The sequence below is a fragment of the Adiantum capillus-veneris genome, chromosome 3 (genome assembly GCF_014529385.1).
Source record: "Adiantum capillus-veneris isolate H3 chromosome 3, ASM1452938v2, whole genome shotgun sequence".
Classification (NCBI taxonomy): Eukaryota; Viridiplantae; Streptophyta; class Polypodiopsida; order Polypodiales; family Pteridaceae; genus Adiantum; species Adiantum capillus-veneris.
Genome location: NC_140933.1, coordinates 33705664 through 33720905, shown reverse-complemented (window position 1 = coordinate 33720905; position 15242 = coordinate 33705664). Strand labels below are relative to the sequence as shown.

At 42.2% G+C, this 15242-nt stretch overlaps 1 protein-coding gene and 1 pseudogene across 1 annotated transcript; both read right to left on the bottom strand.

Moving 5' to 3' along the window:
• Positions 1-9389: 9389 nt before the first annotated feature.
• On the bottom strand, positions 9390-10063 carry LOC147460719 (uncharacterized). The gene has a single exon (XM_086499369.1). It carries the CDS (start codon positions 9938-9940, stop codon positions 9608-9610), a length of 333 nt encoding a protein of 110 aa, XP_086355495.1. The 5' UTR covers positions 9941-10063; the 3' UTR covers positions 9390-9607.
• A 1033-nt stretch (positions 10064-11096) lies between these two features.
• Positions 11097-11673, bottom strand: LOC147460718 (uncharacterized; annotated as a pseudogene).
• Positions 11674-15242: the final 3569 nt, after the last annotated feature.

The following is a 15242-nucleotide window of genomic DNA, read 5'->3' as shown; positions in this document are numbered from 1 at the left end:
GATCAAGTTTCAGGTTTAGATCTAGCCAATTGTCTACATGGACCGAGCTAGGTGCTATCATTTAATGAGGGACTAGAAGCGAGCAAGGGACAAAAAGCAAGTGGGAAGTAGTAAAAAAAATCATTAATGTAGAGTGGCGCATTGAAAACAAAGGCAACAACAAGGTTACTATGACCCATTACTATTGAGATGTTGCAAGATGATGTGAAGATTGACTTGGTGAATGCATGACATGTCATGGTTTTATTTATTTTGCTACATAAAATAGTATTTTGTTTAAGGCTAACCCATCTATGAGCCAGACATGTCAAGTGGTTGTGATTTTCTCTTCTTCTTACAAATGTTGGAAAGACTCTCTCTCCCTCTCTCTCTCTTCATGTAAGTCCCGTTTTCTAAATGGAAGTCCAAGTATTTGGTCATTTCTCAATGTAGAATAATCTACATGTCAATGCTTGACAAAATACAAAACTAATATTCTCATACTTTTCATTTGTGAAACCAATAGCCACTGTTCAAAAGAATCTTCAAACATTTTTTGTATACCAACCTCCATCACAAGTTGTTTAACACATTCTTATGAGTTTTTTTCATAAGGACACAACACTGCTAAATTGGAGTGTCCCCCAGCCACATGTAGCTAAGTATATGTGGAAATCCAAGAGGAAGACCATAATGGTATTTTACAACAAAATAAGGGAACCTTTTTTCATAGTAATTTCTAGACATTAATCACAAGAAGGACTATTTTAAAATAGATCTTAACATCGCCGAGGGGGGGGGGGGGGGGGGGGGGCTTGTAAAAACTTGAGGTATACAGTAGTTCTAGCCAGCTAAAATTGAAACCCCATTAAATTTTGAGCTTCCCTTCCAAAAACCTAGCAAAATTTTAAGTTTTAGTACAAATATCAGCAAAACCTTTAGATTTTAATCAAAACATTGGGGTGGTTTTAAGTCTTCCCTTTTCTTTGGTTAATGAATCTTTTTTTGTTGTGAGCATTAAGGGGGTGGGGATGCAGGCATTGTCAATTGCATCCTACCAACTATAGGTAGCTAGATATACGTAGAGTACTGAAGCTTATGATATATTCACAATACATCGGTCCACCGTGGGAGTCATCTAATGGTGAGTGCTTTCAATTGAGAAACATACAAACTTACATGTGTTGAGAGGGAAATTGTGCCAGTGGCATTCACATGTTTTTCAAGTTGTATTTTTGTTGCAAGGAAGCAATCAAGGTTCCATCCCTTGCTCCTCATTCTCTTTCATTCATACTAGATGCTACCTTCCTCCCTATTGCTCTTGCGCCTTTGGCATCTGCTTCTACTTCTGCTTCCATACCCTTGCAATGAACAAGTGGAAATCCTTTCTTATTTATTTTTGCACCAATTGCCACAGATAGAGCCAACATAGAAAAGCATGGAACAAAATATTGCACAAAAGGCAATCAAGGTCCCATAAAGTTTTAAATAATGGTATTGTAGGTTATATCCACCTCCCTTGGCAATGGAGAAAAGTACGAGTGGTTATAGATGTAACGGAGATAAGGCAAAGGACTCAAAGAATCAAAGAGGGGGATAGAACCTAGAGAGAGGGCCAATGACCATATAAGGGTTCAATTTGGTAGCTTAGAGAACTGATGATGTTCTCCTTGAAGGATATTTTGTATGGGTGTCTCCTTTGTGATTATGCTTGTATACCACCTTCCTTTTGTTAAGTCTATGAAAGCACGTGTTAATGTGTTTTGATTTACTTTCCATGCTTTGCATATGTGGAGCTATGGATATGCCTAATGCTAACGTACCTGTTGATGGGCTAGGGTCATAAAAATTTTCTCCCAGAACATTGACCTTATAATTCTTTTGTGTTTGCCCATGATTCAATTGTATTGAAGAATAAAACAATGCGATCTCTCTCTCTCTCTCTCTCTCTCTCTCTCTCTATATATATATATATATATATATATATATATCTATATATATATATGTATGTATGTATGTATGTATATATATACGTATATATATATAAAGCCATGGTAGTGGACTTGGTCAATATTCTTAATCATAGAGTAGAAATTTAAGTTAACATACTAAGACAAGAGTCTAATCAAAGAGTAGCATTCACTCTAGCTGTCGCTATGTATCAGAGGTGTTGAAGGGTTAAGAAAATACACTTTATAAAAATATATTTCTAGATGATTGCGAGCTTTAAAGTAGCGCTTTGAGATGCTACTATAATGGACTTGGTGAGAGATAAGTTAAGGTTGCATGCATTATGAGCCCGAGTCTTACTTGATTATAGCCATCTAAACAGTGCTTCAGAACACTACAAATAGGCCTTGGTCTATTAAAGAAGCTAGTAATTTGTAAACAAATTGTTGAAATGCCTCTTCAATAGAGTTGGAGACAACCTCTCCACAAGCATTAGTAGGAGGGGTCAAACGAGTAGGGCTCCATTCAGTTCTATCATTCTGAGAGTCAATGAAGGAGCTAGCTTAAGCAAAGTTTTTTCAAATCTTTTAAAGGCTCTCACCTAGACCTTATTAGTAGCATTTGGAAAAAGTAATTGGAATGGATCAGGGAGATGCTTCTCACCAGCCCCTTTTAAGTGGCGTTTGGAAACGCTAGTTGAAAGAGGATGGCGAGAAGTAGTAGTGTGCCTTTCTCTGGCTCAGGGTATGTCTAGTTACTCAAGTATAATTCTATGTATCTATGGTTCAAACCCCATGTCAAGCATCCAATCTATCTCATCCAATGCCAAGTATAGCACCCGAGAGAGAGAAACTCAAGCTCTCTCTAAAGGTCCCCTAAACATCAGGGTGCTCCCACCAAAACATTAACACCTCTATTCTATTCTCATAAGTACGTGAACCTAGCTTATTGAATAAGGACACTAAGAATAAAGTGCATGAACCAAGTTTTGGATCCTATTGAAGTGATCAAAACTGTTTCTTCTCACCAACCTCTTCCAATTAGCGTTTCCAAACGCTACTTGGAAAGGGTTTGTGAGAAACATCTTTGATTGGCACATTCTAATGTGCACTTCTAAAAGCAAGAGTAATCCTATGAATCGGAATAGGTCACAACACAAATCCATGCGTGAAAGACAAATCCAGGTATGCAGGCTCACATCTACTACCTCTCTCTCTCTCTCTCTCTCTCTCTCTCTCCCCCCCTTCTCTTCTGCCCATCAATGGCTGATGTTTGATTGAAGTGTAGGTGAATGCAATAGGTGGAGGGGCTTGGAACTCACAAAAAGCTATTTATCTATTTGAGTGGGCTGCCTGGAAGCTCTTTTCTTACATATTTCTAGAAGAGGTGGCATTGTTCTGTTTTCTAGAACAAATCATTGATAGTTTTTTATGAAAGGTTGATAGGAGGCAACTGCAGTAAGCATGCAAAATTATTCCTAGCCCTAGCCGTAGGGAGAAGCATTTGGTCGAATCACGTGGGGGTAGATCATGCTCAACTCAACCAACAAAGTGAACTGCTAATTCTTGGTACAGGGTAGCATTTGGCGCGGGGCCAGTCGCAACACTGTATATCCTTTGAAATCAGCTGAGAGCTTCCACAAGGACAAGATTTCTCTACGGATCTCAACTCTCAGCACATCAAAAAACGATCCATAACTTCTGTCATCTTTTAATGTGAATTGTCTTCACCAAGCCCTTGACAATTGCGTTTCAAAACGCAAGTTCAAAGGTCACGGCGAAGACAAGTCGTGGACAAGAAGATTATAGCTTCAGCCTCAGTTGATGAGACTCTATGTCATGAGGGAGATAGAAGACCTTGAGCCTTGAGGTTGAGGTTACGCATCTGCCTATTGCGTAACTGGTTCTCCATTGGAACGCGGAGTTGATAATGAGTTGGTCAATAGCAAAGGAGGACGGGCGGCCATTGGCACGAGGCCCGCAGGCTAGCAAAGTGGACGAGCACCGAGGCGTCGGACATGGCGGTGAGCTGCTTGTAGTGAAGGTGATTTTTGCATGGGAAGGAGCAAGAGATGGGCGGGATGATGATTTTGTGCACATCGCTCACCAGCCCTAGCCTCGGCTGCTCATCGCTGCAGGCGGTGACTGCTCTTGTTATTGAGCTGGACCACGAGCAACGGCCATTTCCACTGATGGGCCTGCGCACTTATAATTAGGCGGTGCAAACTTAGCAGCCACAACTATCGTAGGCAGTCAAGCTGCCTCCATTTACGTTATGGCTTGCTAAAAAGCAACTGATTGATAAGCTATGCGCAGTATTAGGGGGCTTTGGAAAAATAGAAGCCACATTAGATAGTACCTACTATTGAGAGCCTCGGAATTATATTCATATATTACGAGGGTAGTTTACGAGCTTCAACCTCACACGGAATCCCCCATAGGCCGTTTGTTGTAGCCAACCTGGCCCCCAGGAGGTGTTGCCAACACAGCAAAACCTCAAATTTAAAAAAACATGGATGGCATTTCTTTCTTGCGCGCGACGCTTTTGTCTTGCATGAGTGTCCTCAACTCCCTTGCGCCCGACCCCTCGTGCCCTGTATCATCATGGTCTGCTGCCTCGAGCCTCACTGTCATCATTGCCTCACTCTTCATTGCCAATAGAATTAACTCAGATTCATATTATTTTCACATTTAATATGATTGGGTACCCCCTACAGGCTCTCCCTTTATTATATTCATTTCTCTTAGAGATTTCGTTCGATTCCCTTCATTCTCAAGGCAATCATTTTACCCTTACCTCATAAAAAAGGAGGAGCAGAGGGAACTCGAATCCACGTGAGCGTAGCATCAAACCTACATGCTCTCACCTAACCACTCAAGCAATAGGCCTCAAGTGCTGCACAACCATCAATTTCATTACAAAAACAATTACGCTCGTAGCCCACCCTTATGCTTCGCCCACCGCCTTGCCCGTGGACTCCAAGAGATGACACCCTAGACATGAAGCTCTCTCTCTCTCTCTCTCTCTCTCTCTCTCTCTCTCCCACAAAAGACCTCATCCCTCTGCTCCTCTCCCTCTCTACCTCACCACTGGGAAACTCTGCCTACCGTCGCAGTTTTATTTGCCTACCATAAAAAAATTCATCTACTCGCTACGTGCAACATTCATTTGCATCGGTATCACTTCAGATTCCGCTCCTATTTTCTTTTTCTAAATGTGCAGCACCTACTGGTGGAATTGGGAATTGGGCTACGACGTTTATTAGAACCCCAAATTTCAAATACTCTCTCGACTACAAAATGGGTGTTGATTCGTGGAATATTTCTATTAACAAGTAAGGTTTTTTTATCATGGTTGAAAGGATTGGATGGAGCATTGAGTTTTGACTGGCCACTTTTGAAGGGTAAAAATGTGAGCTCTATAAAAACAATGTTCCCTCATAGCCCTTTAAAGTTATTGATTCACATTGTGTCTCATTAATCCATGTTAATCGTCCTTAGTCCTCACCCCTCAATAGTTCCATCCATGCCACGTATTGTCATTGCCGGTAGTGATACATGTAATGTTGATATTCCTCATGGACAACATGATAACTACAACTGCTCCAACTTCTTGCATGTGTCACGTGATACAATCACAAACCCTCAATGCGCTGTAGTTAAGTGATTTGTAGGCCATTGCTACAATCAGCTTTCATCAAGGCAAGTGTACTTCACTGCAGGCATACCCTTCCGCAAGCATTGACAAGCACACAAAGAGCGAGACAAAAGGAGGGGAATTGGGAGAAGCAACACGAGAAAGAGGGGTAAAGGCTTAGTATTATTGCATATGGAGAGAATACAACCAAGTCTGCAGCTCCAATGGAAAGCTTCCAATACACAGGCTTGCAGGTCTTCAAAAAATCTCTTTGGCAAAAAATCCCTTAAAAATTCACTTCTATTCCCTTTTATAGGGCTTGGCTTAGGCTAAAAAAGAAAAAAAGGAAGCTATCCAGCTCGTGCAATCAACTCAAGCCCATATTAGTATTTTATTGCATTGTTAGCACTTGGTACACTTCATTTTTGGCAACTATTGCATGGTGCATCTCTTGGTCCTTGCTCGGTCGCCTAGCTTGCACTTGTCTTTTTGGGCCTCTTTGAGCTCTCTCTCTCTCTCTCTCTCTCTCTCTCTCTCTCTCTCTCTCTCTCTCTCTCCTTTGCTGCCCTTTGTGGCGGACGGGACTGCCCTTTGAATTGGCCCTTTAGGCCTCATATGTGCCCGCTCCCTTGCCTTTGAGTTCCCTTGGACCCTTTTCCTCTCTCACTGTTGTTGATTTGCCAGTTTCGCCACGGGATCATTCCCAACTTGAGTACTAGCAATATCGCGAGTTGGGGGGGGGGGGGGGGGGGGGGGGGGCAACGGGAGCGAGAATTGGCCCCAGTCGGGCTGCCACATGACTTTAGCACACCGATAGCGGGTGAAATTAATTGATGGTAGCAGCATAAACATGTTAGTTAACTTGGCATTAACAATACTTTTGCAATAGAGAGAGTTTAGAGAACATGACAATAGTTGATGACCGGATTCATACGAAGCCAGTCCCCCCTCCAATAGGCATTTGTATTATAGTTTTTCCCATCAAGAGAGACTTGGTACAATACAATCTTTGTGTTCCTTGTGACCTAGATGACGCAATGAAGATGGAAATCTTCATGCATCACAAACATAACATAAACTTTGTAGAAAGCATTAACTATTCCAAGCCTCAATACCAAGGCCTCAAACACCTTTGAAGGTGGAGACTTATTGGACCCTGAAGAGAAAGAAGCATTATCTAGTCTAGCTTTGCATTCTTTTGACTTATCTCCTTCTAAAAACATCTCTATAGCCTTGTCTAGTTTAGTTCCTTTACTTCCTCCTAGACAAGTCGAATTGGACTCTATTCAACTTGATCACAAGCTATGGAATTTTGAGCTCATGAATCATAGGGCTCCTTTCTCACTAGAATCCTTAGCCCTTATTTGTAGAATCTCCCCTGATCTTGTAGAGAATTGTAAAGCCACTGCTATCCAAGAAAAGCACTTACTCTCTTCTAATTTCGTTTTTGAGCTTAGCCAAATCAAGCTTTCTGATACACATTCTTCTAGATGCTCTAATTTGGCACTTGTAGCACGAACAATAGGGCCCATTAACCAAGACAAATCCAAGGATCCAAAGAAATGTTAATGCAAGAGGTTGGACCCTAACTCATCTTGCACAACCTCTATCCTTTGGCTAGACCATCTTTTATGGTTTGTTAATTTTCCAAACTTTACCCAAATTTTTCTCATTCTCTTCTGGACAAGCATAAGTCTATGCATTCATTGGGTGGGTAGCAACTGTTCCCATTGAGGTAAGAACTGCTCTTATTGTATACTTTTGGTTTCATGAGTATATGCTAGAGGCAGCCCGTGGCCTAGTCCTCTATAGTCCCAATACTCCATCACTCCTAAAGCTAGTAAATACTCCTATTGCTAACACCATTGAGTCTATTCTTAAGCCTTCTAAAAACAAAGACTCATTCAAAAGGCTTCCTTATAACCTGGAGGTATGAAATCTGCTACCAAAAAGCCAAGACAATTTCTGGATCAAAGGAATTGGGAGAAACTTTGAAAGCTTTCGATTTCAATGATGATGATGAACAAGTTCACTTCTTAACTAGAAAAGCTAATTATCTCTTCTCTTTTTCCACTAAGAAGAAACGTAGTAAGAGATTTGTTCATGTCCTATTTGTTAATAAGTTCTTTGATTTCTTATCCCTTGAAACTGTGTTTAAAGAGGTTTTGAAAAAAATTAATATTAACAAAACATTTAAGGAATGAAACATTGGGTTTGCATGGAATACACTAAAAACTTATTCACCTTACTATACAAACCCTTTTTGCAACTTCTCTTTCCCACCAGTAGAATGTATTTGTTCCACTTCAAAAAGATTCAAACCATTTCTCAAAACTTTTGATAAATATGGTTGCCATGTAGTAACTACAAAACATGCCATGTAATTCAACCAGAAGGCAATGCTTGGAGGCCCTCTCCTTCCTCTAATTTTTCAAGCTCCATTATAATGGACTATTGAATAATAGAGAAAAATATTGTGTGTTAGAGTGTAGATAATGGATTATTGAAACCATAATGAGTATAGATAATGCACTATTGAATAATAGAGAAAAACCATTGTGTATCAAAGTGCTCAGAAAAAACTAGGTTTAGTGTAATCCCAGCTACAAATTTTCTCAACTATATCTAATGCACCTTAGAGACCCCTACCACGTGACATAAGGAAACAGCTTAGACGGGGGGGGGGGGGGGGACCAAGGTAAAGAAAGAAAGAGAGTGGATTAGAAGCCAAGAAAAGGATTGCCCCCCTCCTCTCTCTCTCTCTCTCTCTCTCTCTCTCTCTCTCTCTCTCTCTCCGTCCATAGGATGGGCCACATTCTTGTAAGATTTAAATTTGAAGGTTAGGACACCCATAACAATTGGAGGAATAAACCTAGATTTAGTATAATTCCACCCATTAATTTTGAGATTTATCCCTATTTTTTATAAAAGATTATTTTTACCAGCACTCACTTCATAAAGTGAACATCCCCATGCTCCAAAAGAGACATGGATGCAAAAAGAATAAAAACATTTTTGTTTCAATCGTACAAATCCCATGCAAGTCAAAGAAAACGTCCTTATGAGTACATAGGGTTGCCTGACTTCACTCAAACCCATGACCCGCGCCACGGAGGTCGAGCACTCAACCTTAAATTTTAAATTGAAGGTGAGAATACCTCCAAAATTCAAAGAAACTACGAAGTTCACACTTAAAATTTAGAGAATCTACAGAGTGCATAGAAGTTTAGTGTAAAAACCTTCAAATATAGTGAATGTGCCTCTAATTTTTTTGCAAAAGAGCATAGTATAGCCGAATGCTCCAAAAATCTTAGGTTTAGTGTAATCCCTCCTCCAGATTTTGAAATTTATGGCTAAACTCTAAATTTGAAGGTGAGGAAACCTACAAAGTATAGAGAAATTGAGTGTAAACGCTAGAAAGGGGGGAGGGGGAAAACACCCAGCACACAAAATAATTGCCTCTCTATAGCCCAGTGACCCCTAACCACACAAAAATTCACACACATGCACACTTCTCTATAAATCTCTACTACTAGGCTCGCCTTTGGGCATCACCAGCTAGACATATCCAACCATAACCATCTCAGCACAATAGACCCATCAACACAACCATACCCGATGATGCATACACTTTCCCCAATTCTATAAACACACCCACATCGGGAGGCTAAACCCGCCTTGAGCGTACACACCTGTGATCTACAAACACAACCGCTCTCCCTCTCTCTCTCTCTCTCTCTCTCTCTCTCTCTCTCTCTCTCTGCACTCGCACACAACCTGTTCGGAGCCAACGCTACCACGGACTTACTCTGCGAGATTGGACGGAAAAGACGATTGAATTCAAGCCTCTCGAGACAACTACAAGCACATTATGCATCACAAAACAACATATAGAGACAATGATGGCATCAATCAGGTGCCAGCTATGATGCAGCCCTTGGTGTACACCTATTCTCATTCAATGGCAGCTCCTAGGCAGCCCTCTTCCTCCTCAAGCTTGGCCGCTCATCCGATAGGCGTCTCCCTTCCTTCTCTTCATCTTCTACCATGCACTCACTGTACACTTCCCACTGGTCCTCCCCTCAAACTTTCTCATAAACAGGCCTCTGTTCAACCCTTTCTGACCCTCCTTGTTCGCAGCCGGCCTTGGAGCTTCCTTTCGATGGAATAACCCACCCACCTCTGTTAACTGCTCACAGCCATCCAAAAATGCTCGTACTCCTACTCTCCTGTAGTAGCACTCCTTCAAAACCCCGGGTTGCTCCTCCTTCTCAAAACTCACGCATCTCCCATATTGCTCACCTTGCCAGCAGCCCCTTGTGCTTCTTTCGGCCCTCCTCACTCTCGCCATCCACTGGCCATCCGTCTCCTTCATGTCTTCAGAGCTCCCTCGTCTCTTTTGCAATCAGAGGCGCTACTTCTTTTCCTGCATGTTGACCTCCAGCCCTGTACTCCCTCCGCCAATCTTAGTAATCATGGGCCTTCTTTCCCATGCAAACTGACGCCCATCTCTCCTTTGCCACCCACCTCAGCATCTTTTCCAGTTGACAGCTATAGCGCCCCCATATCTCATTTGATTCCCTTTTTTTAGCTGCAAGCTAATTTTTCATTCACTTTATAAGAGCTTCAATTTGGTCCTCTTTCCCACACTGTCGATCGACTATTGACCATCGTTGGTCATTGAAGAAACCTCCTTCGACTTCTCCTCTTGCACACCCTTTCGACTCTTGAGCTCCTTTTTCTTAGAAAAAATGTTCTTAGCTTCCCGTCATCATGCCTCCTTGCCATACATTCAATTAGCTTCAATGCCCTCCAAATGGATAGTACTTTGGGGAAGAATCAACCAAAAGCTTCAAGTGCCTTGGGAGGAATACCATAATTAGGATACATATGAAAAAAAGCATTGCCACGTTGAATACCCTGTCAAGTAGCATGTTCTACAGATATCTCAATCCAAATCCCATATCATAAACCTCATAACACCTAAATCTAGCATCCCTTGTTTCGTTCCCAATCTTGTGATATCAACATTTGCTCCTGTCACCTGTGATAGAAAAAACTCTTGCAGCTTCTCCTAGCGAGTGCTCCATCCTGGTGTACCTGTCTCCTAGCTGCATCAATATCTACTCAATGTCCCTGTCATTTGCCTGCAAACTACCATGCATGGGCTTCTTGCACTTCCATAGGCTGACCATCTTCAGTTGTACCATCATTGCCCAACCCCCTATTGAGCATTCATGCTCATTTAGATAAGATATGATTGCATATTAGAAAACTGACACTTAGTATGTACATAAGGTGTAGATAAATAGAGAGAGATTTTAACAGCCGTAGAATCCCCTCGGATCCAATGGAAAGCCATAGGCTCTCCCAACTGTGATGCAACTTTTCTAGGATCAAATACATGGCATTGAGCATAGCCATCCGTCTGTACTACATGCATAAATCAACCACTTTTTTGCACCTGTAAACCTAAAAACCAGGCCCTCGTGTAGCTTCGCAAAGCATTGATCTTCAACAACCTGTATCCATTAGTCAGTTTCATACACAAACCAAGCCTGTAAACCAACCTGTGAAGCACCTATGCCATACATCATTATCCTCTCACCTACTAGAGAGCTCTCCATAGCAGACCCCTCATCAAGAGAGCTTTGAAAACCATACAAAACTACCCGTAAAGCAACTTTCAAAAGCATGTCCATCAATATCATAACACCCATCTTTGGTGACCATCTTCCACCACCGTTGCTTCTTTCATAGCCAAATGTACCTGTGTTCCAAGCATACCCTCTGTTGTAGGTCCTTCAAATGGCATACACGCCATACCTGACTCACCATGCCAATCTTCGTCCACCATAGCCTTTGATGCTACATCTTCAACCACTTCATGTGAGAGCAAATTGGATTGCTCGACCACCGTTGCTTGAACACTAACCTGCTCTTGAAGTCCTTCTACGACCATATCATCTGAAAGCCATCTATTACCTCATTGTTTGGTAGGTCGACATCGCCAACACCTTCTGGAATGCATTTCCGCTCTTCAACACAATCGGTAGGGCAAGGTTGCCCAACCCCTTGGCTAGCTTCTTCCTCCACAACTTCGACCATCGCTTTGCCAACATCTTCCAACTTATCCGGTGAGATCTGATCCATAGATTCATTTGCTTCTTCCTGCATACACACTTCGGCTAGGATCGCCGCATCCTTGCTAGCCGGACTAACAGACTCTTGCACAGCAACACACCAAATTGGAGGTACAAATTGAAACAAATGACTAGAAGAGCTTACCAATGGCAAAGAAACTACCTCTTTGACACTTGAACTTTCTTTTGGCACATGATGAAGCTCCGTTGTCGAGCTATACCCATAAATTGCAGGCTTCAACAATCCCATCTCCAGCTTCCTCTTTGCTTTCCTGCTCTTTACCTTTGCCAAGAAAACCATTTGCGCATAGTCCTCTACACCACCACACTCGACCTTCTCCTTAATCTGCGGATGCAAACAGGCTAGAAACTACTCTTGCTTGAAATGATCTCCATTTCGCACACATGTAACAGTAGCTAGTCTCTCCCAAATAGACTCAAATTTATCCAAAAACAATGCAAATTCTTCACTTACATCCTCCTTCAGACAGCTCATTTGTTCACCCAAGTCCGATGGAGAAACACGCTTTTGAAAAGCTTCAACAAACCACTTGCGACGACTGCCGATTTGCAACCTTCAATCCTTCAAAGAAGGCTTTGGCTCCTCCTTGTAGAACCAATGGTAGTGCATTCAATTTAGCTTCATCTCCACAAATTCTCATCTGCAATAGGTATAGCTCCAGGTCGGAAAACCAATCTACAGCCTCTTCTTCTCCAGCAAGCACCAAGTTGATATCGGGCTTTATCTTCATGCTTTAAATCTCCACCGAGGAGCAATCAGTAGATCCTCAGTGGGGGAACTACTGATGGAAAGGGGGAAAGGAGAAAACACCCAACACACAAAATAACTACCTCTCTATTTCCCAGTGAATATCCGACACCCCTAACCACACAAAAATTCACACACACGCACACTTCTCTGTAAATATCTACTACTAGGCTCGCCTTTGGGCATCGCCAGCTACACATATCCAACCATAACCATCTAGCACAACAGACCCATCAACACAACCATACCCAATGATGCATACACTTTCCCCAATTTTGTAAACACACCCACACTGAGAGGCTAAACCCGCCTAGACCATACACACCTCTGATCTGCAAACACAACCACTCTCCCTCTCTCTCTCTCTCTCTGCACTCACACACAACCTATCTGGAGCCAATGCTACCACGGACTCACTCTGCGAGATTAATTCAAGCCTCTCGAGACAACTACAAGCACATTATGCATCACAAAAAAACATATAGAGACAATGATGGCATCAATCAAAAGGCAGCTCCTAGGCAGCCCTCTTCTTCCTCCAGCTTGCGCGCTCATGATCCGATCGGCGGCTCCCTTCCTTCTCTTCTTCTTCTACCATGCACGCACTCTGCACTTCCCAGTGGTCCTCCCCTCAAACTTTCTCATAAAATGGCCTCTTGGCAACCCTTTCTGACCCACCTTGTTCGTAGTCGGCCTTGGAGCTTCCTTTCGATGGCATAACCCACCCACCTTTGTTATCTACTCACAGCCATCCAAATTTTCTCCTACTCCTACTCTCCTGTAGTAGTGCTCCTTCAAAACCCTGGGTTGCTTCTCCTCAAAACTCATGCTTCTCCCAGCTTTCTCACCTTGGCAGCCTCCCCCTGTGCTGCTTTTGGCCCTCCTCACTCTCGCCATCCACCAGCCATCCATCCCTTCAGGTCTTCAGGCCTCCCTCGTTCTTTTTACAATCAGAGGCACTACTTCTTTTCCTGCATGTCGACCTCCAGCCTTTTACTCCTGTCGACCTTACTCATCACGGGCCTACTTTCCCATGGAGACTGACGCTCATCTCTCCTTTGCCACCCACCTCAGCATCTTCTCTAGTTGACAACTATAGCATCCCCATAGCTCATTCAATTCCCCTTTTTTTTAGCTGCAAGCTAATTTTTCATTCAATTTATAAGAGCTTTAATTTGGTTCTCTTTCCCATGCCGTCGATCGACTATTGACCCTCGTTGGTCGTTGAAGATACCACCTTTGACTTCTCCTCCTGCACGCCCTTTCGACTCTTGAGCTCCTTTTCCTCATTTGCTCATGTCACCTGTGGTAGCAAAAAACACTTGCAGCTTCTACTAGCAAGTGCTCCATCCGAGTGGTGTACCTGCCTCTTGGCTGCATCAAATACCTGCTCCATGTCCCTATCATTTGCATGCAAACTACCATGCCTGGGCTTCTTGCACTTCCATAAGCTGACCATCTTGAGCTGTACCAAGGCCTTCAAATATAATAAAGTTGCCCTTAAAATTTCTCTTATGTAAGTTTTCTATGTTTTTGGGAGAAAGAATTCTGCCTCAACTCAATTTAGTATAACTCCCCTTACAAAATTCTGAGAGTTGTCTCGAAAATTCTAATTTTCCTTTAATAAGCACTCAAAAAATCTAAGTTTATTGCAATACCACTATGAATTTTGAGATTCACTTTTAAATTCCAAGATAATCCAAAGACGAGAGCACCCGCAAAGCTTAAAGAAATCCAGTTTCTACACCTTCAAAAACACCTGAGAGTTGTTGAAGTTGCCTCCCATCATCTACCTTTGCTGTATGTTGAGGTCCGCTCCTGCCTTGGGCTTGCACAATCTACCTTGGATTCGTCGGATAGAACTTCCATTGATTCTTGATTCCCTTGATTCTCAATTTTGTAGATGTCGATGTAAATTGTCAATTCCTGATTCTCGATCGAGGCTTTCATCGATCATCACACACACACACACACACACACACACACACACACACACACACACACACACACACACACACACACACACACACACACACACACACACACACACACACACACTTTTAGCGGCTCACCTTGATAGATGTTTGCAACATATCTTTTTGGTACTATCATAATGTCAATATGCAAGGAAGCGACTTGGGATGGGGCACGGAGACTTAATGAGAGTGCCAATCTCAGCAAAGAACTCAGAGGGCTATTCAAACTATGAAAAAAGAAAATCAACCACTTCCTACTCACAAATTCAGTCTATATTCGATCTCATCGCTCTAGGTCATCACGCCTTTTTGGCATCCAAACGAATTAGGAATGCAATGAAACGCAAGGCGAGGTATTACACCAACTAAGAGTACAATCCTACCTAGTTCTCAACCATTTGGGAAGGTACATAAATCACAATCCACCACAAGAAATGTAATGGAATTGGCCTATTTAATTTGAGAGTAGCGGAAATTAATGAGAGTACTTTTGAGAAATGACTTTGTGAGCATAGCGGGTGAACATAATTAAAGATAGCAACATAATCATAGAAATTAGTTAACTTGGCATGAACAATACTTTTGCAAGAGAGAGAATTTAGAGAACATGACAACAGTTGAGGACCAGATTTATGTGGAGCCGGTCCCCCTCCAATAGGCATTTGTATTATTATTTCTCCCATTAAGAGAGACTTGCTACAATACAATCTTTGTGTTCCTTGTGACCTAGGTGATACAATGAAGATGAAAAGCTTCATAAATCACAAACATAACATAAACTTGAAGAAA

What these genes read in the sequence shown, in the direction of transcription:
- LOC147460719 (XM_086499369.1), bottom strand. Translation starts at nt 9,940, where the DNA reads ATGAAGGAGACGGATGGCCAGTGGATGGCGAGAGTGAGGAGGGCCGAA.